At 36.6% G+C, this 25,079-nt stretch overlaps 1 protein-coding gene across 2 annotated transcripts in view; it reads right to left on the reverse strand.

Moving 5' to 3' along the window:
• The window catches only part of cdh4 (cadherin 4, type 1, R-cadherin (retinal)), a 283,006-nt gene that overhangs the window by 92,963 nt on the left and 164,964 nt on the right, over positions 1-25,079 (reverse strand). For both annotated transcript variants that reach the window (XM_067388245.1, XM_067388244.1), the window contains exon 4: positions 4,777-5,000. In XM_067388245.1, coding sequence (XP_067244346.1) covers positions 4,777-5,000 — 224 coding nt within the window. The remainder of the gene's footprint in view (positions 1-4,776; positions 5,001-25,079) is intronic.

Below are 25,079 nucleotides of genomic sequence, written 5' to 3' on the forward strand. Positions count from 1 at the left end.
AATTCCTGAACTAATTAATCAGTTGTTTTTAGTGAACACAAAATCCAGTACGACCAGTGTAGATTTATTCCCAAACAAATGAATCTTGTTGCCTGTTCAGTGAATTAAAAGCATACAAAACAATCTCCAATATCTGAACACGAGTCTTATGGGTAGGTTGTTGTTGTTATTTATTTATTTTTGTTTTGTGAATCAAAAATACAGTAGTCAACATTTGAAGTGGATCAAAAAAGTTGCCCTAAGAACGAAGTTGTCCTAAAAAGAAGGTTTTAGAACAACTTTGATAAAAGGTTTTGATCCACTTCAAATGTTGACTACTGCCAGATTCCTGCACAAATTACTCTTTTGTTTTTGATTCGCTTATATGAAATGCCTCGTACACTGCATTTAGTGTAGTAGCAAAAATAAAGCAAATTATCCATACAAGTTTATTCTTTGAGAATCAAACATATACAGCTTAACTTACTGTGTTATGTTGTTCTTAAAGCTTGTAAGACATAAAATCAATTTAGTTTCTGACTGGTTGTTCATATGAATTTATATAATTTAGAGGAAAACAGAACTACTGTCAGCTGAACATAATTCCTAGCACTCATGAATTCCAAACTCCAGCTTCGGGCAGATGAGGCTCATATCTCGCTAAATGCCAGCCAAAGAACAGTGCTGGGTATTTTTAGACCTGAACCATCCAAAAGCATAGAAACTTTACTCAATAAAACATGTTGTGGGACAAAGCTACGGCACTGTTGTGCTGAACTCTAAAGCACTCGCTGGAACTTGTCAGCTCAGAAGGAGATACAACAGAATAGAATAGAATGAAAGCTGCATATGGATCAAACCAATAAAAGCCATGCCATCCGGGCAAATGCCATGCAAGTTGATAATCAACTACATGCAACCTACTGACATTTACGCTCAGCAGAGACACAAAGAATCGCATTGAGGGCTATCTTTGTTGGCACCCAAAGCTAGCTTCCATATCAGTGTCTTTCAAATCATCTCTGATAGTTCAAAGTAACAAAAGATTTGCTTACTAAGTAATTGAGGCATCTTAATTACTTTCAATGCAAACGAGTCATGGCGGTGTGTGTGTGTGTGTGTGTACATTTCTGTATGTAATGCGTGTTCTTTTAAGATGGCGCTGATCTTAAGCACTCATTTCTATGCTAATTCCTGCTCTACTGTACCTCTAAATATATCTATTTCAAGTCAAGAGGCCAAAATAAATTACATAAATGCATGGAAAAGTAAAAACTAAATGTATACTGTCTTATGGGAGATCAAACTTCCTGTCAGCACAGATAATTTAATGTACGTAATATACCCATACCCTTATTACTAAAAAGATAACATGATTGTATGAGATGGTAGTATCATGGTACTTTTATTATATGCCATGATTATCATAATTAAATACCATGGTAATTACATAGTACTGCAAGCTAATCTATAAAAAAGCATTATCATGGTATGATATAAAATAATAATAATTATAATTATCTTAAAATTGTTGTTATTGGAAATACTGAATTACATTAATAATTAAACATGATAATTATCATTTTAAAATTTTAATAGATTTAATTAATTACAACAACAACAACAATTATTATTATTATTATTATTTAGATATAAATAATGAAATATACATACTGTATATACAACAACAAAAATACAACTAATACTACTAATAATAAGAACAATAATAACAATTGTAATTTTATCATTATTAGTATGGTATTAGTAAGCAATAAGGTACTCGAGGCTGTGCTGTATCGTGAATAAGTCACAGCCGTGACTTATTCACGATACAGCACTAGCCTCGAGTACCTTATTGCTTTTATAAAACGGTTACCACACAATACAAATATTAAAGCCAAAAATATGTATCAGGGCAACTTCATGAAATAAACTTTCACTAAAAGCCTTCTTTCCGCCGGAAAAAATAGTCCCTGGCCATGAACAGCAAGAGAAGTTACATTATTATGCCATTAGATGGCGGCAAAGACTATCTTTATGAGTCTGTCAGTCTATAGTGAAGACTTTTAAACTGAAAAGACTGAATTGTTGTGAACACGGAACAACTGACAAATGCTTTGACTAGCGCTGTCAGTCATGGGAAAACCCATTAACTGTTAAAAGGACAAGATATTGCAGAGGACATTTAAACAGATGTTTTATTATGAACATAGGAATGACCTGAAGGAAAATGCTAAATCTGAATGCAGGTAATAAACTCACTTGATCTCATTCTCACAATAGTCTTCTACATAATACAGTAAGCTTCAATGAACAATATCAATTGAGAACATACAGTTTACGTTGCTAAGAGTGGTTGCTAAGGGTGTTGTGTTGTGATACACAGAACCATTGGGTGAAGCGGTCATAGCTGTGTTTTATCGTGAATAAAACAAAGCTAGTGACCAATCAGAATTAAGGACAGGAACTAAGGATGTTTTATAAATATTTATAATTAACTATTGAATAATATTTTTTTTTTATTTTTTAGAAATAATCTATTATATTATTAATTATTTAGTAATATAATAAAATAATATTTAAAATATTACTAATTTAGTAATATTTAAAAAATGCTAAGTAAAAAAATGAGATTTTTTATTCTGCTTGGTGTAAAAAACAAACTGTAGTGAACTGGGCACAAGCTAATTTGGCTAGCACCTTCTTACATGCCTTTCAGCAAGTCAGTTAAAGAGTACTGGGCAAACCTTATGATACTTAATTAATATTCATTAACCAAACTGATAAGCTTTGTAATAATGTCCCTTTACTTTGTCAGATTGTTCCTGTGCCCTGCTTTTTGGCACTTTAGTGAGTGATTCGAGAAATTAGTTTGTGGAAATCACATCTGTCGTGACTTAGAGACAACACATAAGAAATTCTGACACGTAAATAGATGCAAACATGTCTTAAATTCTGAGAGCTAAATGACTTAATAATTTTTTTCATTAATTATTTATAGTCTTCAACTAGGTCAGAGAGTTGCAAAGAGTCACATCTCCCAGAACACCCATGTATCTTGTTGCTCTGTGTGTGTGTGTGCGCGCGCACATGTGCGTTTGTCCTTCAGTAACCTGCCGTAACCGGCAAGGAGACATTTCTCTAAATGGTCGTGCAGAAGGAGAGGACATGTGTGGGGTTAGGGACACGGGGATAGGGCTCGCCAGACCAGACTCCTGGATCCCTAGAGGACCTGCATTCCCGCCTCTCTGCTTGGCATTTCTAGGTCACTTTGGATGCAGAAACAGTCCGATGCCAGTGGGAAAGACATCTATATAAAGCCGGTACACCTCATCTGCTCTACACCAGAGCACAGGACATGAGCATGACAGCCACATGTATTAAAAGTTTAATGATACTTGCCAAGCAGGACACATTGTGGCAGTCGTGTGTGTGTGTGTGTGTGTGTGTGTGCGCGTATTGGACGAAAACGACTTGGATGAATTATTACTCCTTTCATCTTTTGTATAAAAATTACATTTGAGCATTCACTTTCATAATCAGATCATGACTTCTGGTATTGTGCCAAGGGCTTGGGCAAACCCTGTAAAAGCACTCCACACGTGACAACGGAGTCTGTGCATACATGCACGAGAGGGAGAAACGAAATGTAATCAATTTAGAAACTGTAACTAGTTTTCAAATTCTGATGATTGCTTAAACGTAATAACATCTTGCTCTGTTATTGAATCTTGTTCTTGCTCTTGCTATAAAGGCAAATTATTACTCTGAGGCGGCACATCACCTCCTCCGAAACCCCCCTAAAACCATGAACTCAATCAATGTACATTATTTCATGCACTCCATTACTGAGCTGCTAGACTCGCACATGGCTTTTCACAACCAAAGAAAAAAAACCCACAAACTAAAATTAAGAATTTTTTTGGAAAGAAGTCTCTTATGCTAACCGTGCATTTCTTAGATAAAAAATAAATAAATAAATACAGTAAAAACAGAAATATTCTGAAATATTTTTACAATTTAAAATAACTGTTTTCTATTTTAATATATTTTAAAATGTAATTCATACATATGATGGCAAAACTGAATATTTATCAGCCATTCCTCCAGTCTTCAGTGCGTATTGATCAATTTAATGCAGACTTGTTGCATAAAAGTATTAATTAAAAAAAAAAATTAGTAGGTAGTATATATAAATAATATTGTATACAAGTAAAAATAAGTAAAAGTTTTTTTTTTTTTTTTTTTTTAAGAAATTAATACTTTTATTTGGTGAGGATGCATTAAATTGACTGAAATTGACAGTAAAGACATTTATAATATTAAAAAATTCTATTTTGAATTTTCTACTCATTAAAGAATTCTGAAATTAATCACATTTCTACAAAAATATAAAAAATAATAATAAAACAATTAATAAAATTCAGCTTTGACATAACAGAAATACATTACATTTTAATATATATTCGACTAAAAAAAAAGTAATAATATTTAACAATATTAATGTTTGTAGAGTATTTAAAAAAATGCAGCCTTGGTGAGCATAAGACTTTATTAAACATTAAAAAATCTAGCCAACTCCAAACTTTTGAATGGTAGTGTACCTTATAAATAATACAATTTAAATATAAATAATAAATATATATAAATATAAAATACAAAGATAACATTTATAATGTATAAAGTTCGACAAAAGTCTGTTAAGTGGTTCAGGCAAAAATAATTGCAGAAAACAGACAACTGACACAGACAAATGATATTCAGAAATAATATTTGATATAAATAATTTGTGCTTGCCTGGTTAATAGGAGGAGATAGTGAGTGTCCGGCAGGGGCCAGTTTAACAGTGGTCTCCCAGATATACTTGCCCGCGCTGTCTCTGGCTGTCACCATGAACTGAATCGGTTCGGTTAGATTTGTCACATCTTGCTTTGCGTAAAGAGAGCCATCCGGCCGAACGCTGAACTTTGGGTCACTGCTCTCAAAAGAAACCTCTATTTGCTGACAGGTCTCGAACTCCACTGCAGGGAAAGAGAGAAAGAGAGGGTAGAGGGTAAGAGAAACATAAAATAACAAAAAAACTATCATTGCTGACAGACGCAAAAATTGTTCAAAGCGATCTTATTTTCAGCCAACATGTTTCATTGCTCTTGCCTACACATTTGTCATTGTCTATCTCCCCTACTATGCTAGACTGTTTATTAAATGAAACATCATGGCTATATACAATAAAAACATGCATTACAGTTAAGGTGAACAGGGCATTACTGATTCAATACTTCATTCAACCACATATAATTGCAATAAATTAATAAAATGAATTATAAATGATGGGTTATAGCTGAATCTTATAATATAAGCAATGTACTGTGTAATATATAATAGGAACACAGGTCTAACGTGCATATATATATATATATATATATATATAAATTGAGCTTCTCTTAGTAACAGACTCCGCTGACAACTGAAGAGTTAAAATTCAGTTTCTCTTGAAATGTAAAAAGGTAGCAAACAGAATGAGTGAGTCATATGCTTTCGTTCACTTTGGTTGTTTGAAAATGGTTCTGGTCAACAACAGCAGATGGTCCGTTCAGCTACACCTGAGGGAAAGTTCCACAGCTTCAGCTCTACTTAAAGTGAGCGAGAGATAGAGAGAGAGCCATGTGCCACGTCTAGATTAATCACAGTTTAAATATTAGAGCTCTCTTTCACATACACCAGAAATTCAGTCCTAGTAGACCATCTATACTCTAAGTATATGGGAGACCAGGGCTAGTTTTTACAATTTGTACTCCTGTGAATATTTGTCAGGTTAAGATCTTTTTTTTTGAAAGGCAATTTCTGTAAAGAACACTGATCTATATAAATGACTGTCTTGCTCACTGCGTTCTAAACTGCCAGTAGGCGGTGAAGCCACCGGAAGTGTTACTATTCCCGGAAGTATATCTTACTATTCCCTACTGCACTGGGGAACTGTCAGTTATTATAAAAATAATTTTTACAAACTTTTAAATAATAGTTTAAAAAGTAAAAACTTAGCAAGTTCTAATGTTATTTTAGGAATTTATAATTTAACAATAAACATCTAAATCTTTTTGAGGAAATAAACCCTTCAAATCTGCCTATTCAGTTTAAATTGTGTTTTATTGACGTTTTCTCCATATCAGGATGTTTCCACATAACGCTTTCAGCTCTGTGATTGGTGGTCTAGCTGTGAGATTACAGAGATCCAAGCCATAGCAAGTCAATGAAAAACAATTTCAATTGACAGGAAAATTGATCAATCATATCATCCCTTTTAATGTGTGGGGCTTGTTATCAGTAGGTTTTTGACGCGTTCCTCCCACTGTGGGGAACTCGATCGGAAAAAACAACAACAAAAACAGCTAGCACTATTCGCTATTGAAACCGCAAGCAACATTGATGATGAGGATATTTTTGAGATATTAAGAATTTTAAATATTAAGCATGAACATATTAAGCATGAAATATATCTGGGATTATTAGCAGAAATTGATTTGAATATACATTAAATATTACAATACATAAAATTCCCTATTACTAAATTGTGCTATATTATATTAGGCTTCATGTCTATAAATCCATACGCAGTCAGTGTAGAGCTTAGATTCTCTGCCCGAGCCCGAGCCCGGACTCGGCCCGGCCCGACCCGTCATGCGCAGCGTCTCGTCCACTCGCAGTCTCGCACGCGTGACGCATCACACCTGTTGTGCGTGTTGTACTATTCAGTAGCTTAAAGCCTCGTTTAAAGCCTCGTTTACACTACACGCGTGCGGCGCGTTACGGCTGCGACGCGGCTACCGGAGCTGATACGCGGCCACTCTAGTCAATGCTCGTGTTTACACCAGCCGCGCCGCGGTGCGTTTGAGAAGCGTCCCAGAAGCGGCTCACCGCGCCGCTTCGCTAAAGATATTTTTGACGGACGCCGCGTCCAAGACACGCAGCTGAAATACAAAATAAAGTCAAAATAATCACCCTGAGTAAACTCCCGCTCATATTTCACATTAATACGATGCCAGAAACTGACGACAAGAGATTCGAACTTGAAATTTCTTGTTTTTTGTTGTGTTTTAACTTCATCTGTATGGCTACAGCAAAATAAAGTATGGCATAGCAATAAACACAATCAAACCGGACAAAATATAACCATTTAGCCATTAAAAACATGAAAAAATTAACGAAAACAATGTTTGCCAGGCAAATCTAGTGGTCTCGCGAATCCAGCCGCTTCGCTTCTGAAATGCTTCTGGTGTGAGTTGACACCCCTCAGAAGACGGAACAAAACCTTGTCGGAGCCGAAACGAGGCTTAAGTACAACATGGAGCTTGAAGAACCAAAGAAAAAAATAAAACAGGAGAATTAACTTTGAGCAAGTCTGGAGGAAAATCGGAGGTATGGAAACATTTTAAACTAGTTTTAATAAACAAACAACGCAGTTTACATGCTTCTTCCTTGTCGTATTATTCATTAAGATAATAATTAATAAATGCACGCACAATTATGAACTTGATAAATGTTACAGATATGTTTTACTATGCACAAACAAATGCTTTTCAACTTACATATGCAAAATTCTGAATTAAATGAATGTGCTGCAATTTGTACAAAAAGAGAGTCTAGCTATAGCCTACGTGTTTTAGCCATTAAATAAGCACATTTAGTTTCAAGTTTGTTAAGTTTTGTTTTGAAGAAAGATTTTCTTTAAAGTGAATTTCGTTTAGTATTAATTGTATCTTAATTTTAATACATTTTTCATCATCCAATTACCTGGATTTAATACATAAAAAGCAATATAGCAGACAATATAATATTGATATGGAGGCGCCGGCGCGCCACGGACACACTTACACCATTTGAAACTCGTAACACACGCTGTCACCGAATTTACAAATGCACATCTTGCTTGTTGCTCACACACATATTATGTTAAAATAACAATAGGTTGAAGTAACATTATTAATAATAATTAATCTTTAAGAATATTTGATTGAATGCTGAATGTTGAGCTTGTTCAATTTAATAAAATTAAAACTTTATTATAATTAAAATAATTTAATATTTAATATTGAGTGGCCAATTTTTGCTCATTTATTAATAGTATTTATATAATTTATATAACTGCGCAGCTCCCCCCTGTAGCCTATGATCTAGCACAGCAGCACCTGCGTTAAAAAAAATAAAATAATCTGGCGCCGCCCCTAGTTATAACGGCCCACATATTAAAAATGGTCGGGTTTAAATCGGGTTCGGGCTCATAATTACAGTGGACGTGTCGGGCCGGGCCGGGCTCGGACACAACGTGCTCGGGCTCGGGTAGGGTCGGGCTTGATTTGTTGGGCCCGATCTAAGCTCTAAGTCAGTGTTCATTTCTCTGAATAAGTTGTGAAGTGTGTATATTATTTCCTGATGTCCTTTTGTTGACCAACATCCACTTCAGACTCTTGGAGATCTTTGAAACCATAAAAAAAGAAACAGGTAAGCTTAAATTCTATGGCTTTTTATACTAGCATGACAGTTTGCATATAAATTAAGTGTTATTTGTATATATTGTTGAACTAATTATTAATTTAACCAACATTTATCTTTACAGCTTCAAAATACATGCTGTTAACGCTGTTGAATCATTTACAGTTACTGTATGAATATCCAAAATCCTTGTCTTTGTGGGGACACCATGAGGAAAACATCTGAAATCATACAGAATGATGTTTTTTGAAAATGTAAAAATGCAGAAAGTTATGTGTGATGGGTAGGTTTTGGGGTAGGGTTATAGAAAATACACTTTGTACAGTATAAAAATCATGTCAATGGAAAGTCCCCATAAAACATGAAAACACTACATTGCTTCGTCTGTTGATGGCATAGCCTTGTTGAAGTGAGAGGCCTGTTTGAAGTTGAAACCCTTGTCAGGTTGCTTTTAGTCATCACAGTTTCAAGAGCTGAGGCTGAAAGAAGTTTCAGTGCTCTTAAGAGACTGAAAACATGGCTCAGAAAAACAATGGCACAAGTGAGACTGAACAGTATTGCTGTGTGCCATGCTCACCAGGACAAACTGGACAATACTGATGTGAAACAAATATGCCAACAGTTCATTTCTGTTAATGACAGATGCAGACATGTTTGGCTTCTTCAAACAGTAAGGAACATACGGTGGCCCAGTAGTGCACAAAACAAAAAAGCAAACATAAGTTCACAACACAATGAAATAAAGCCACAACACTATGGAAACAAGCCACAACACAAATAAATCGAGCCACAACACAACGGAAATGCTCCCGACCACTAGGGGGCTCGCAGAGTTCGTTAAAGTTAGTTTCTTTGCCAATGTTCTATAGAGTCAACAGTCTTGCAAAGATATCAATACCATGATTACTTTTAAGTATGTAAACATTGTATATCGACATGAAATGTTAATTCAAAATCACCTGCGTGCACAATAGCTTCATATTCATACCTGTGAATGATTTGACGTGCTACCACGGCGCATGATGAAGGGAACATACACCAATTCCACCAAGTGGTTAAAACGAATAATTTGTATTCATTACAATGACTTTGATTTAACATTTAAAAACAGACATGTTCAAATTCTATAGCTTGTTAGTTCCTGTTGCTAAGACTGACTTACTACAGGTGACATTTTGTCAATACCTTTCTTCATGTACTTACAATAAACAATTATTTTCTGGAAAAAATTACAGTAATTCACCCAAAAAAAAAAAAAAAAAAAAAAATTATATATATATATATATATATATATATATATATATATATATATATATATATATATATATATATATATATATATATATATATATACAGCTATGGAAAAAATTAAGAGACCACTCCAAGTTCAGAAATCAATGTTAAGTGGTCTCTTAATTTTTTCCATAGCTGTATATATATAATGTATGTAGTAGTAGGTTGTAGTAGTGACCAGACTGACTTACTACAGGTGAAATTGTGCCAATATCTCCTTTTATGTAGAGTACACAATTTGTTTTTATTTTATTTTTATTTTTTTTATTATTACTGTAATTCACTTCTTATGCATTACAGGGGGTTATATAAGGGTTTTTTCACGTCCCAAAGCTTGCAGTAGTTTCCTTTTGGTAAGACTGACTTACTACATGTGAAATTATACCTGCCTGTACTGTATGTATTGTCAAAATCTCACCTGTAGTAAGTCAGGCTTACCAATAGAAACCTACTACAAGCTTTAGAATTTGAACATGTCTGTTATAAAATGTTAAAAGTAATTTTAATGAATACAAATGATACGTTTTAACCACTTGGTGGAACTGACAGACGTTCCCTTCATCTTGCGCTGTGGTAGCGCATTAAATTATTCACATATGAAGCTATTGTGCACGTAGGTGATTTTGAATTAATACTGTATTTCATGTCGACATACAGTGGTTACATACTAGTGTTGTCAAAAGTACCGACTTCGGTACCTAGTCGGTACTGAAATTTTAAAAACGTGACGCTTTGAATGCTGTTGAGTGGATTCGTAAACATCTCTGATTGGCCGTTGTTTTCACGGCTCATCGGATATGTCTGTGATAGGCTTCAATGATCAACGCTGTAAAAACGTTGTAAATAGTCATCAATTAATCTCTTCACTAAGCGCTTACACAGATACACACGGGAGCGTTTGAAAGCAGGCGTCTATCGCGGATCGGTCCACTGTTAAGACGCCTGCTTTCAATCGCTCGCGCTCCCACTTTCAAAACGCTTTCAAATTCAAACATGTCCGTGTGCTTTCAATCGCTCCCACGCGTTGATCATTGTAGCCAATCACAGGCATATCCGATGAGCGTGTCAACACAATGGCCAATCAGAGATGTTTATGAATCCGCTCAACAGAGCTCAAAGCGTCACGTTTTTAAAATTTCAGTACCGATAGGTACCGAAGTCGGTACTTTTGACAACACTATTACATACTATTAAAATTAATCGTGGTATTGATATCACTGCTTACTTACGGAGTCCCGCACATGACATGCAAGAAACAAAAATGAAATCGTGCGCACGATTTACTATTTCGTTCCATCAATTTAATAAATCGTGCACACGATTTACCAATTCATTCCCTTGATTTACTAAATCGTGTGCACAATTTACTAAAACGTGCACACGATTTACTATTTTGTTCCCTCGATTTATAAATCATGTGCATGATTTATAAATCAAGGGAACAAAATAGTAAATCGTGGGAACGGATTAGTAAATCATGTGCACGATTTAGTAAATTGAGGGAACGAATTAGTAAATCATGCGCACGATTTAGCCTACTATTTTTTCCTGCATGTCATGTCCGGGGCTCCTTACTGACTCTATAGAACATTGGCAAAGAAAACTATCTTTACCAAGCTCTGTGAGCCCCCTAGTGGTCGGGAGCATTTTCGTTGTGTTGTGGCTCGATTTCGTTGTGTTGTGGCTTTATTCTGTTGCGTTGTGAACTTATGTTTGCTATTTAAAGTTAAAAACCTTAATAATTTATCATATTAATTTCCTGAATTCTCAGCTTCTGTGGATGTCCCCACCGATTTCAAAATCAAACATACGCCCTTGTATTCGCTACTGTAATGAAGATGGACGTAACTTTTAATAATAAATAAATAAATAAATAAAACATTATACTGAAATTTGATTTAAGGACAGAATTCTAAAAAACTATTTCAGTTTAAGAGCTATGTTTAAGAGATGTTTGAAACCAACATATGAAACCACTAGAGAAAGTGCACAATTTTACAGCCACAGAGATACAGCCCTTGTGACAACTAGCCCCAGTCTCCCCTCTGCATTAAAGACACTTCAGTTGCATATTGTTCAGAATCATAGCCTTCACAGACTACCAGAGGGTCAAAGCATTCCAAACAGATTTGAGTGCCGCTTCTCTCATCTCTTTCATCCCTCAGGATCGAAAAGAAAGAAAGATGGAACTAAAATCACTTCCTACTGATTTTATCTCTTTTCCACAATCCTGCTGATAACAAGACAAATTGATTTCATAAATCACTGTGGGACCAAGTCACTTGTTAAGAGTGCTGGGCGAAAAATGTTTAAAGAAGAAGAAAAAAAAATCCGCCATGAAATATCTTGCACGACAAGCTTTTTATCAAGCCATCTATCCAATTTACCACATGGTTTCCTGCCAGAAGATGCACCAAAACAACAGGCTAATAAAGCATAGAATCCATTTCACCAATTGTGCCATGGCTCGCTCGATGCTCCGGAGTTTTGTCTGGTGAATAATTGCAAATGGGAGGGGAAGAGGCCCTTATGCAGTTTTCAGAATGAGCACTAAACCACTGACACATGAAAAACACGCTGCCTACTTTAACATGCGCTGCTCAAAACAGAAAAACAAAGTGAATCATACAGAAATATCATAACTTTTTACTCTGTTAGTTCTCCTGTCTGGAACATTTAAATCAAGAATCAGAGCGATTTCGCTATTTGGCAAATGTCACAAATGGCCTGAATATACTAATTGCATCCTGTTGTTGATGGAAAAATTGTTAATTTATTTTTCCCCTTCCTTACTAAGCATCAACAAAAACATCTGCTAGCAGGGACAGATTAAAAAAACACACTCATAATAAAAAAGAGAGATGGATGTTTCTGTGAAGCAACAACAGCAGTAAATGTTTTTGTAAATTAGGCTAATTTGCTTTAATGGAATGAGCTAATTATTGTCATTGAAGGCTTTTTATCACTTCACAACTGACATACAGAGTAAACCTGTGGATCAGGGGACAGAGGCTAAACTTTGGGTGTTTGCATAAGAAAAACATTGGATTCACAAGAGTTGGCCAACATGATATTGTTGTGTTATGGGATGGGATGTTGGCATGGGAACACAAGAATGCTCATCCTCAAAGTGTTATATATATTCAAACTGAACAAGCCTGAAGAGAATGCCTAACCAAAATCCTCTTACTCTATCTGTATTGGTCTATCTCTTGTTTTCATATTGACAAACAGGTTTGTACAGAAATCCACCCACTAGTCTCAGACTCATTCCATTTACTGATCCTCTCATGCATATTGACCGACGGGCTAACATTATACAGATAAGACAACTAGATCACACATATGTTTATACCATAGACTGTAAAAAAATATGGACGTAGTGTCTGTGACGTCACCCATAGAGTTCTGAACAGCATTTTTGATGCGAAAATGAGGCCGCTGCCATCTTAGCTGCGCGTCACCGCACGTCACTCCCGGATAACTGAAAATGGGCAAAGTGGCGGGACGTAATTGGAGCCTATGCGACTTGTTGCTGAAACCATGCCCACCAAGCATATCTATCTTAGATAATATCGAAAATATTAATAAAGATAACAATATCATTAGAAAGTACTAAAGGTTACTGTTAGTGTACAGTGTTTTTTAAGATAACGTTATAGATGCTCTAACACCAGTAGGCTAATTAATTTGTGTGGGGTGTGCAAATAACACAAAAAATCAACTGGGAATTCATACCTTTAATGAAATAGAGATTGCGAGATGAATCCAATCCGTTGCACTTGAGTAAAATGTCCATTTCAAAACATAAAAAAAACTACTTTTTGTTCATGAAAGCGTTAAATCCATGAAATCTTTATATATTATCCATTGTTTGCATTACATATCTTCGGAATGATTTGCTCTCCATCATCGTTCTTCAAGAAAGGATGCAATCTGAGCATCGTTTATAATGTAAAACTCTATACGTACATATATAGGTACCAGATATCTCTATAACTCTCAAATGTTCTCTCAAACTAATGAGCATGTGTCCAAAGTATAATTTTTCAAAATAGTGCAGCAGTTTTAGTTATATCCAAGCAGTGCTGTCGGAGTTGTATCTCCTCCTGGTATTGTCATTGTAGTAAATCTCAGGAACAGAACTTTTAGCCAATGCCACAACGATCCAACAACGTGTTTTCCCTTATGCGAGCACATGTACACAGACTGACATCTGTCTCGAGTATGCAGCAAGACATATATTGTATAAAATAATCCAGAAAAAAGGCACAAATACAGCTGAGATGCCAAATTCAGCAACTGAAATTAGCTGCTGAGGTAACATGACGGCTCACAGACAGCAGCGGCAATCCACCTGTCACTCAAGTGACCACGCCCTTAATTACGCAGAACTTTAAGGCTTAAAGCTGCGTTCACGTCACCTCGTATTTACCGGTATCTTGAAATGACAACACGTGACGTTATATTCGGAGCTGTTCACGTCCTTTGACTGGGAATTAAGCGTTTCCATGGCACCACTATCAACACCTAAATGAATCTACAGCGGCCACATGGTACATGTGGGAGCTTTCAGAAAACTCCCAGCTTACAAGCTGTAATTACGATCTCTACGAGGACGTGAACGCTTTTTACAAGCTAGAATCTCGTAACTACAGGAATTACGAGGCCGCGTGAACACACCTTAATATAATTTAAATGGATGAGTTACTGTTTTAACATTATGGTCAATGAGATTCTGCTCTCTTTTGGAGCCTGTCCCTAGCGGCCAGTCGATGAATCGCAGTTTAAGTTACTTCTGTGTTGGCTTCATGAGAGACTGGGGGAGGTTGTCGCTTGGTTTATACTGGTCTTTTCAATGTGTACAGTATGTTGACAGCATTTAGATACAGATCACATTTTGGCTACATTCACACGCCTTAATGTTTGCTCAGATCTGATTTTTTTTTTTTTTTTTTTTTTTGTAGCTGTTCACATTTTTTGTTTTAAATGTGGCCAATATCAGATTTCCAGTGTGAACAGATCAGGGTTCTGAACTGACCTGCATGTGTAAAAGAAAGATACAAACAGGGTTGCCAGGTTTCTTTTTTTTTTCTTTTTTTCTTTTTTTTACCACAAAATCCACTCAATTGCTTCTCAAAACTAGTCCAAAACTAGCCCAATCACGTTCTGTGGGGTATCCTCATACAAATCGAGTTCCGGGGGTTAAATATCGTGTTAGTGCAGTCGCTCTGTTGTCATGGGGAAAATAGATATGAGTCCAATGTGGGCAAAAAACAAAAAACAAAAAAACAGATTTTGGCCACATTTACCTGCAGTGTGAATGTATCTTTAATGGCAAGTGTAAACAGGACCTAGTAGTAAGTAAACTATCCAACAAGTAAATTCCACTTTGTTGTAGTACCAGTCTGTGAAATGAACTGTACCTTCTACCTTCAGATAATCTAGAAAAAAAAAAAAAAAAATCCAACAAGACGTAAATATTGAAGTAACTTACATTTTAGACACAATATTGACTGTTTGTCTCTGCCAACAAAAACAGCTCCAAATATAGCTGAATCAAACACTGCACAACTCCGAGCAACATATAATAGTGACACACAGTAGTATGTTTTGTCCCACAAATCAGCGTTTTTGAACAAATCCATTGAACGGATGATTTATGAAGACTTGGTTCATTGAATTAGCTATTTTGACTGTATGGTTAAATGAATGATTCAATGACTCACTGAATCATTCATTCAATATGTAGCTTGTTTCGTTTAGTAATCATTTTGATTGAATCATTTTTGACACTGAATGAATCAGCAATTTTTTGAACAAATTTAATGAATACGCTTGTTCAACTTCATGCAGTGCTGTGCAGACAGATCGGGAATTTTGTCCAACTTGAGACAGCGCCGACATCATGTGACTGTAACGTATGGCATAAAAGTACCACGAGAGTGATTCGGGAGCAGTCGGCTGAGTCAGCCAGTGCAGCTTCTCAAGAGTGGCTGCATGAACTCTGATGACGACACAGCTGTTCCATAATTGGCCAGATGCACCACATGACAACGATCATGTGTGTTTTGTGTACAAACAGACGCTGTAAGCAGTACATAAAGCACTGAATGAAAATGTCTCTGAAACATCTGTGTATTTAACAAATTTTGCATTTATTTCACTTCAGCTGTGATAAAGTATAAAAACGCAGTGCGAGCGTTACTGTAGAAAGCAGAAAGTGTCCATCTTCACGTCTCCGTTTTCAGCTCCTCCCCAACTGCAAGCGGCAACTCTCGACAATCGGTTGCATCCAGCCGCAGCCGATGTCACTTGCCGCCACCTACTGGCGTAACAGTGTAACCAGCAGGAAGAGTCACTGAAAAAAACCCTCCATTAACACACAGGCTGACAGGCTGTTGATATTTGCCTTCTGTTATACTGTGGCAAGTTTGATCCAATAAAACAGATCTTTTCTGTCCATGTAGGAGGTTCTTGGAATAGCAATTCAAAACAAGCCGAAATGTGGCCATGTGAAGTACAAAAATCCAGTATTATATACAATTACAATTTTTAATTCAAGTCACAAGCTTTAACCACAGCACACATAAATAAAAACAACAACAGCAAAAATCAATTATCGATTGACGTTTCAGACTGCACACGGCAGCTTTATTGAAACTGCAATTCAGATTTTGGAATGTCTAGGTCTAATGTGTAAGAAAAGATGTGGGAGAGATATTGACCAAGTAAGAAAAAGAAAAGAACTAGATGATCGTGTCTGTGTGTGAATGTGTATGGGGGAATATAAGAACCACAGTGTACAAGCAACACAGTAGGACTATGTCAGTAATGTGCCAAGTTAGTAATATGCTTTAAAGGGTTAGTTTACCCAAAAATGAAAATTCTGTCATTTATTACTTACCCTCATGCCGTTCCAAACCCGTAAGATCTTCAGAACACAAATCAAGATATTTTAGTTGAAATCCGATGGCTCCGTGAGGCCTCCATAGGGAGCAATGGCATGATGGCCGATTAGTGATTAGTGATGGCCGATTTCAAAACAATGCTTCAGGAAGATTCGGAGCACAAATGAATCAGTGTATCAAATCTGCTGTTCGGAGTGCTAAAGTCATGTGATTTCAGCCGTTGGCAGTTAGACACTAGCCTGACTACGTCAGACTTCCTACTTCCGCTCAATTTCATTTAGCTTCTGTACTCAGTCTGATACAGCGTCAGAGCTTTCTGTTTGCCACCGGTCTGAAAACAGCCGGGCCAATCAACGAACAGAGGGCGGGCTGAGAGCCATGACGTAGATGCTAAGCGCCGAGTTTTACATTGTAGGTTAGAGAAATCGAAAACCGAAGCGAGACACGGGATGTAATTCGCTCTGTTATGGAGAACATTCAACTCTTTTTCAAACGGTATTTCGCTCGCATCATCATGTGTTCATATCTGTGTCTGTGAAGTGGCTTGCACTTGACCACGGGCGATGCAAGTATGCGCCGAACGCGTCTTTCCGCTCATGGAGTTTCTTTGAAAGGCTCGCGGGAAAGGAAGTCAATAAATTGCAATGGACATCGGGAGAAATGGGAACACGGGGGCACCGCGACGCAACCGCAAAGGGTAGGCTACTTTAACTTTCACGATAAAAATGCACGCCACTGATAAGCCTTGTAAATGCAGTATTACAGTACACATACCAATTAAACGCGCAGGTCTCCTCTCGTGCGTCCTCCTCACTGGCTTTCAGATATCTGTTTTATAGATGCCATCAATGCTTTTACCTTTCTAGATGTATTTACCGAAATCAAAAAAGTCCATAAACTATAAATCCTCACGAAAACTTAATTCAAGTCAGCCCAGCTTGCGCGTCAACCTGAGAGATCAGCCTTCAAATTTCGTTTTGGCTTGATTGACATAACGTTTGGGCATGATCCTAAAACGTTTGCACTGATCGATGGTTTGGATGGTTCTCAGTTCGAGAGCGTATCATTGATTGTTTACGAACGAAAGCTCACAGAAACGTGAAAATGAAAATGGTCTCATTTGAAAAAATATCCTAAGCTAAAAGATGATGACAACGGTGCGCATGATAATCGTGTAAAAAATCCCTTATTTTTGGGATGGATTCCGGGAAATCTCCCTTATTTTCAGTGTTCAATGTTGACAGCTGTGTGTGTTTACAACAGGTTTATAGTGGAAGTTCAATCATAGATTTGAGTTCGATGCATGATGTCTGTGCTTCGAAGCTGCATAACATACGTCATAACTAAACGTATCTGATTGGCTTACGGGTAACCAATGATTTTAAACTTCAGACAAGCGCGACCTAGCGAGAGAGTAAACACTTCTCTATTATGCCATTCCAGACTCTGTCTACGAAGCAAAGAGAAGTAGCAGAGTCTGGTATTACCAGGCTAGTTAGACACGCGATCTGAATCATGATTCGATACACTGATTCATTTGTGCTCCGAATCTTCATGAAGCAGTGTTTTAAAATCGGCCATCACTAAATAAGTTGTTATTTTTTTTTTTTTTTTGGCACACCAAAAACATTCTCGTCACTTTATAATATTAATATTGAACCACATGAACCGATTTAAATATTTTTTTAGTACATTAATGGATCTTGAGAGAGGAAGTGTCCATTGCTCCCTATGGAGGCCTCATAGAGCTATCGGATTTCAACTAAAATATTTTAATTTGTGTTCCGAAGATTAACAAAGGTTTTACGGGTGTGGGACGGCATGAGGGTGAGTAATTAATGGCAGAATTTTCATTTTTGGGTGAACTAACCCTTTAAAGGTGAATTGTGTCATTTCTGCAGCGATGGATAGATGGAGGGAGGGAGGGAATGAGAAAAGGAGGACAGACAGACAGACAGATAGAATAATGATATAGAATGACAGACAGATAGATAGATAGAAGGAAAGATTTAGAAAAGGAGGAAAAGCATAGCCAGGAGCAACTGTATGATCCTGGGGATTAAGTTGCTGTAAGGTGTGTCCCGTCCATGTGCAGCCCCGAAGAGCTCATCTGCAGTACAGGTTAAGGCAGTTCAGGAAAGCCGCAGCATTTGATGTTCTCCACAGGCTCCCCTGAAGGTCATTCAGCCCTGCGCTCACAAACAGCCCAACATCACAAACTCAGGAGCTTTACAACATGCACTTTGCCTTATTGGGTAGTGTGTGGACACAGAGAGGAGCACAAGGGTCACCTGGAGCTCAAGATAAAGCCTTCTCACAACATTACATATCAACTGTAAGTGGAAAAACAACTCCTGCAATATGGATAGGATTATGAGGGAGATTTGTGGTTTTGACTTGATGTCTGTCCATCTGTCTGTCTGTCTGTCTGTCTGTCTGTCTGTCTATCTATCTATCTATCTATCTATCTATCTGTCTGTCTGTCTGTCTATCTATCTATCTATCTATCTATCTATCTATCTATCTATCTATCTATCTATCTATCTATCTATCTATCTATCTATCTATCTATCTATCTATCTATCCATATAAATCAAGTGTAGCGTTAGTTCTGGAAAGTCACGTTAGTCAAGCTCGCATCAGCTGACTCTCAGCTGACCCACGTCTACCTATAGGAATACGATGCCTATCACAGCATCCCTATATAAGGTCCATTCAGTACTATCAGCAGCTTTATTGTGTTGCTCGGGAGCTAATTACCCTCCTCCATCTCCAGCTCCGCCTCTCGTCCAGTCAGGACTTGGCCTCTGATATACCTCTTTGAATCAGACTAATTTTCTGGAATTATGTTGTTAAAAACATTAATGATATCTCAATACCTTTATGTTGGTTCTGTTCTATTTACCCTATAAGGGGGGTTATTGGTGCTAGGCTGCATGGATAGGCAGGGAGTTCTTGCCCAGAACAGAACCATCCCACTAGAGCTGCACGATTCTGGATAAAATGAGAATCACAATTTTTTTGGTTTCAAATAGAGGTCACGAGTCTCCCACAATTCTGAATATACAACCAAACAAAATAACATGTAATTTACTAGAGGTTGCTGACTCTAATTGCTGGAAAATGTTTCAATTAATTATTTAAAAAATGGTTTTAAATGAATTCAATGACTCATTAAGAAATACTTGTTTCATTGCTGGATGAATCAGTGTTTTTGAACAAATCTTTTGAATGAATGATTCAATGACAAATATAATTTTTAACATTCAGCTGTCGCCACCTAGTGGAATTAGATGTAACTGATACAACCGTTATTTGATGTGCCAAGTTCGTTTCAAAAGGTAGTGTGCTCTATTTTGAGCTCTATCGTAGACATTGATGTTTAAAAACTAACTTAAAACTTATATCTCAGTACTTCTGTGATAATGTGAATATTTGTAACCCAATGTAATATAATTAGTCTGGTGCAGCTTCACACATCCAACAAGTTGCATGGAATAAAAGCAGTTATTTTGGAACAAAACCAGCAACACTTGTGGTGTGGAGGGATCAGAAATAAACAAAAAAGTTTATTTCTGATCCCTCCACACCACAAGTGTTGCTGGTTTTGTTCCATATTATTTGTAACACAGAAATAACTAATGTGTGATTCAAAATGGCTCTCTTTGGCTCTGGCAGCACGAACACAGATTTGAACGTTCCGGCATGATTTTGTCAAAGGTTTAATAGACGCGGGAGAATTGTTGTCATTAATAAAGTAGGATCGTGTCGGTGCTTGAATCTAGATTGCGATCTTTTTACGATTAATCGTGCAGCTCTACATCCCACCAATCCAAACTGCATGCTAACTGTCAGTCATCTTTGACGATAGTGGCCCTAGAACTACAATTAGACCTAGAACTACTTTTACCATTCTTATTTACTGCTTTAAATCCCTTTTAATTCCTTTATTATTTAATAATAAATAATAAGACCTTCAAATGTCCCGTTTCAATTAGAAATATGCAAACACAATACAGGTTGACTGTCAATAACATCACATGTCATTGGTCACTATTAGGGTCAGTTTAGTTTTTTTGTTTTTTGGAAAAAAATACTTCTTGGAGATTTACATCTCAAGAGCATAATTTTGAACGGCATGAGGGTGAGTAAACAATGGTATTTTTATTTTATTTTTAGGTGAACTATCCCTTTAAAATGTTCCGCCTAAATTGTTGGCTACGGGAAAAAAAGGGTATTGTGTTAATGTCTTTGCAGGAATAAAAGATAGTCCTTCCCATTACCCCATGGCTGATCAGGTCCACCTGCCACACCACTGCAGGTAGTACTGGGAAAAAGGGGCATGACATTCACAACGACATCCACACACTCACAACTGAACAAATACACAGTGCAGATGTGTGCGTGTGCACACACACACACATCCACATGGCAAGGTCTTCAGGTCTGGTACCGGAGGGCTGCATTGTTCCGCTTGACTGACGGAGGAATAATGTACGGCGGCACAGAACTCTCTGTACGACCAGCAGACCCGCGCAACACAAAGACAGGGGGACAGTGAGGGCACCAAACTGTTACCCTCGCACACACGCACGAACCCAGACACACACGCACGCGGGTCCCCCCTGACCCAAACATTCTGTCACTTTTGACAATGGCTGTTATGCTTGATGAAGCGAAGTGGGTTATAACACTCCAAGACGATGCCGCTCTTCACCAACTTACACATAGCGGTGAAAATGTACTGCAAGAATGTGAGTTATATGACATTCACAGATGTGACTCATATTACATGTTGAGTAAACATTTTAATACATAGTTTTTGCGACGTTACCTTTGTGACATGTATTGATAGTTAGTTTGTGTCAGGAAAACAAGCTAAGACAGATGGTTTTAGCACTAATATTAAAAATTCCGGTGTAAGTAAGATTCTTTTTTTACTTTTTTTCAACAAGGATGCATTAAATTAATCAAAAGTGACAGTAAAGACATGCGTTATAACACTTTCGACACACTTCTAAACCTTGTAAGGGTGAAATTGTACTGCATGTGAGTAATATGACATTCTTGTCATATTGTGAGCTCAGGACATGTTGAGTAAACATTTTAATATGTCTTTTCGCAACTTCCTCTTTGGAATCACAAAATCTAACAAGTTGTAACATGTAATGATAGATGTGGAGTTTGTGGGGTAGTTTGTGTCAGGAAAACAAGCTATGGCAGAGAGATTGGACATGCTTCAAATCCTCCTCACAAAACCACACGACTGGACTGCTAATTAGTGTGAATGAACCAAAACACTTCTGTTTTTTCTTCTGCACACAGCACTTTTTGTGTGATGCTGCTAGGTGCCTGAGATACAAATACGGTGTAAAAAAACATCTACCTATCCTTTGTTATTTAATGTGCCTGTCTGAAAGAGCTCTCGAGAGCCATCTTTTACTCCTTAGCCTTGATCAGCAAGGTCTAGCAATGCCAAGGAGAACTTAATCAGCAGGTCTTGACACTTTATCCACAAATCAGAAGACAAAAACATTTAAGTGAGTTCACAACTACGAACTGAACCACTTGTTGTGAGCAATGCAGGCCAGTGGCCTGGAGTATGACAACTAATGCATGACTACAGTTGCTTCCATCCTTCAGGCACAAACTGTACCGTTCGTTCTCCTCTGGGCAGTTTTGCACAGAGAACAGCCATCCTCAGCTTCCCTTCTGCCATGTGGCAGTATTTTTTGAGAATACAGTTTAATTAGCCTAGTTTCTGGAGGTTTTAAATGTGCAGTGTTATTTTGAAGCAGCATAAACCTCGAAAGCACACGTGCAATTGCTTCAATAAGGGACACGGCACCACTTGATAACATATTAATGCATTATTACATTAAACTAATTATTATTACAAACTCAATCAAATGCTAACAGCATATATTCATTAAAATGATCCCGCTGTGTAAAAACAAGCCAATTCTGCACACCTTGAGCTACATTTCATCTACTAACATAAGTTGTTTATGAGCAATATGGTGCTTGAATGCTATATAATAATGAATAGCATATGGGATTTGGTGGTCTTCTGAAACTACACACACACTGTTTTTTATGTTTTAAAAAGAAGTCTCAAATGCTCACCAAGGCTGCATTTATTTGACCAAAAAATACAGTAAAATCACAAATCAGTGACATGGCGAAATATTACAATTTAAAATAGCTGTTTTCCATTTTAATATCTTTTAAAATGTCATTTATTCTTGTGATGGAAAAGCTCAGCAGCCATTACTTCAGTCTTCAATGTCAAATAACCCTTAGTAATCCTTCTCAATTGCCGATTTGGTGCTTTCTTTTTTTTTTCTTTTTTTCTTTTTTTGAAAGCTCAGGATTGTTTTATTTGAATTATAAATCTTTGTAAGCATGCAAATGTCTTTACTGTCACTTTTCACATCCTTGTTGAATAAAGTATTGATTATTTTGAACGGTAGTGTATATAAAGAATACTGTTTTTAAAATCTAATATATTTCCTACACTTCTTTAGGTTCTATGTTAATACTAATGCAATAGCTAACATATTATTTAATACAAAAATAAATACACTAATTAACAAATGAACAATTATATATATATATATATATATATATATATATATATATATATATATATATATATATATATATATATATATATATTTAAACAATTTATTTTGATTTAACACCACTGTATATATATATATATTTTTTTTTTTTTCTCATGATACTAACACATTGGCTAATGAATTTAACCTGTTTAATGTTTATTTTAACATTCTTTACTAAACCTAGTGGCATCACACTCTCACCATGTTTATTCTTTTTTAAATAACATTGAACACACGACAAACCACAGTAAAACAGTAAAAAGACTATCTTGTGGCAATTTTTGGGAGAAAATGGCCCTCAGGGGTAGAGAGTCCTTAAGGACACGGCCGTGTTTTCAGGCATCAAGTGTTGATCTGCTCCTAGAGACACTGCAGATCTCTTCTCCTTCTCTTATCTCAGAATTGGAAGCTCAAAGTATAGAAGGATGTAGTTTAGGCCCCAGGAATAAAGAGCGGACACGAGATAAAGAAGTTGTACGGAAGTTCGAGAAATGGAAACAATTAAAAGAGTGGGAAACGAACATCAGTCGGAGGTGTCAAAGTGATTAATACACCTCATCCGCATGAAACAAAGGCGTGTGTTTCTTACGAAAACATTAGTCACAGTGACATCCTATTGGGTGCGTTCTTTTGAATTGGTTCTTTTTAATAAACTGGCTGAACACATTTCACAGACTGGACTGAATTAAACCCAAGTTATCAGCTGAAACTGGATCATTTGAACTGATTGAAATGCTTGGACAGATTACAGTTAATCGCTCACTCAATTGATCATGTCCAACTTGAAATGAACCAAAAACCTTTGAATAGGCCGATCCCACATCACTTGAGCCATTAATTTAAAATTAGAGAAAAAAGGCTTTTGCTCATTTGCTAGGTTTATTTTATAGGTTATATAGGTGATTTTCACATTTGCATGTAGGTACTACAAGTGCAAAATAACATGTGGACGAATTAAGAAAAGCAACATACCTGTTATAAACCTATTTTTATTCTAAATGTTGGATAAAAACCATGCACAGACACAATGTAATTAGTGTGGCAGTAACAAATGGAGCAGGGAAACAATTTACACTAATTACAACAAAATTATCTCATTTACACAACATAAATGAAAACATGATAAACAGCACTATTTAACTAAATAACTATTAAGTAAAGAAACAGGTGGCTTCACAGGGACATCTAGGAATACTTTTGAAGGATGACTCAAATAGCTACATTTAAAAAAAAAAAAAAACGAATGATTGATACAAACTGTTTGAATGAATCGCCTTTAATTGTAGTCATGACCTGATTCAGGGGGTTTCAAACGGATTTCAAAAGGGGCCGCAAGCATGCACTAAAAATGTAAATAAATAAATAGTGATAAAAATTGACCAAAGCTAACTTAATTGCAGTTTCATTTTAAATACTAGTTGGAAATCATGACATTCATTATAGCGATGCACTGAAATCAAAATTCTTTGCTGAAAACGAAAACTATAGATGCACTTGGTTGAAAACCAAAACTGAAAATGACTTTTTAATAATTATTTCTTTCTTTTTGTATAACTGTATGTAACGAGGTTAGTAGATGGGGGCAGAAGGAGGCGGGAACCGGCGAACGTTGAACACAACTTTAATATAAAATAAACTAACAAAACGAAAGTAATGCCGGCAGACCCTCACGGACGTCTGCCGGCCACACAAACATAATAAAACATAAAATAAAGACCAGGCCTGGTCCTCTCTCGTCCTTCATTGTAGTCGCTCCTCCTTTTATGCCTCCGGAGCTCCT

This window comes from Chanodichthys erythropterus, chromosome 6 (assembly GCF_024489055.1).
Source record: "Chanodichthys erythropterus isolate Z2021 chromosome 6, ASM2448905v1, whole genome shotgun sequence".
NCBI classification, from domain to species: Eukaryota; Metazoa; Chordata; class Actinopteri; order Cypriniformes; family Xenocyprididae; genus Chanodichthys; species Chanodichthys erythropterus.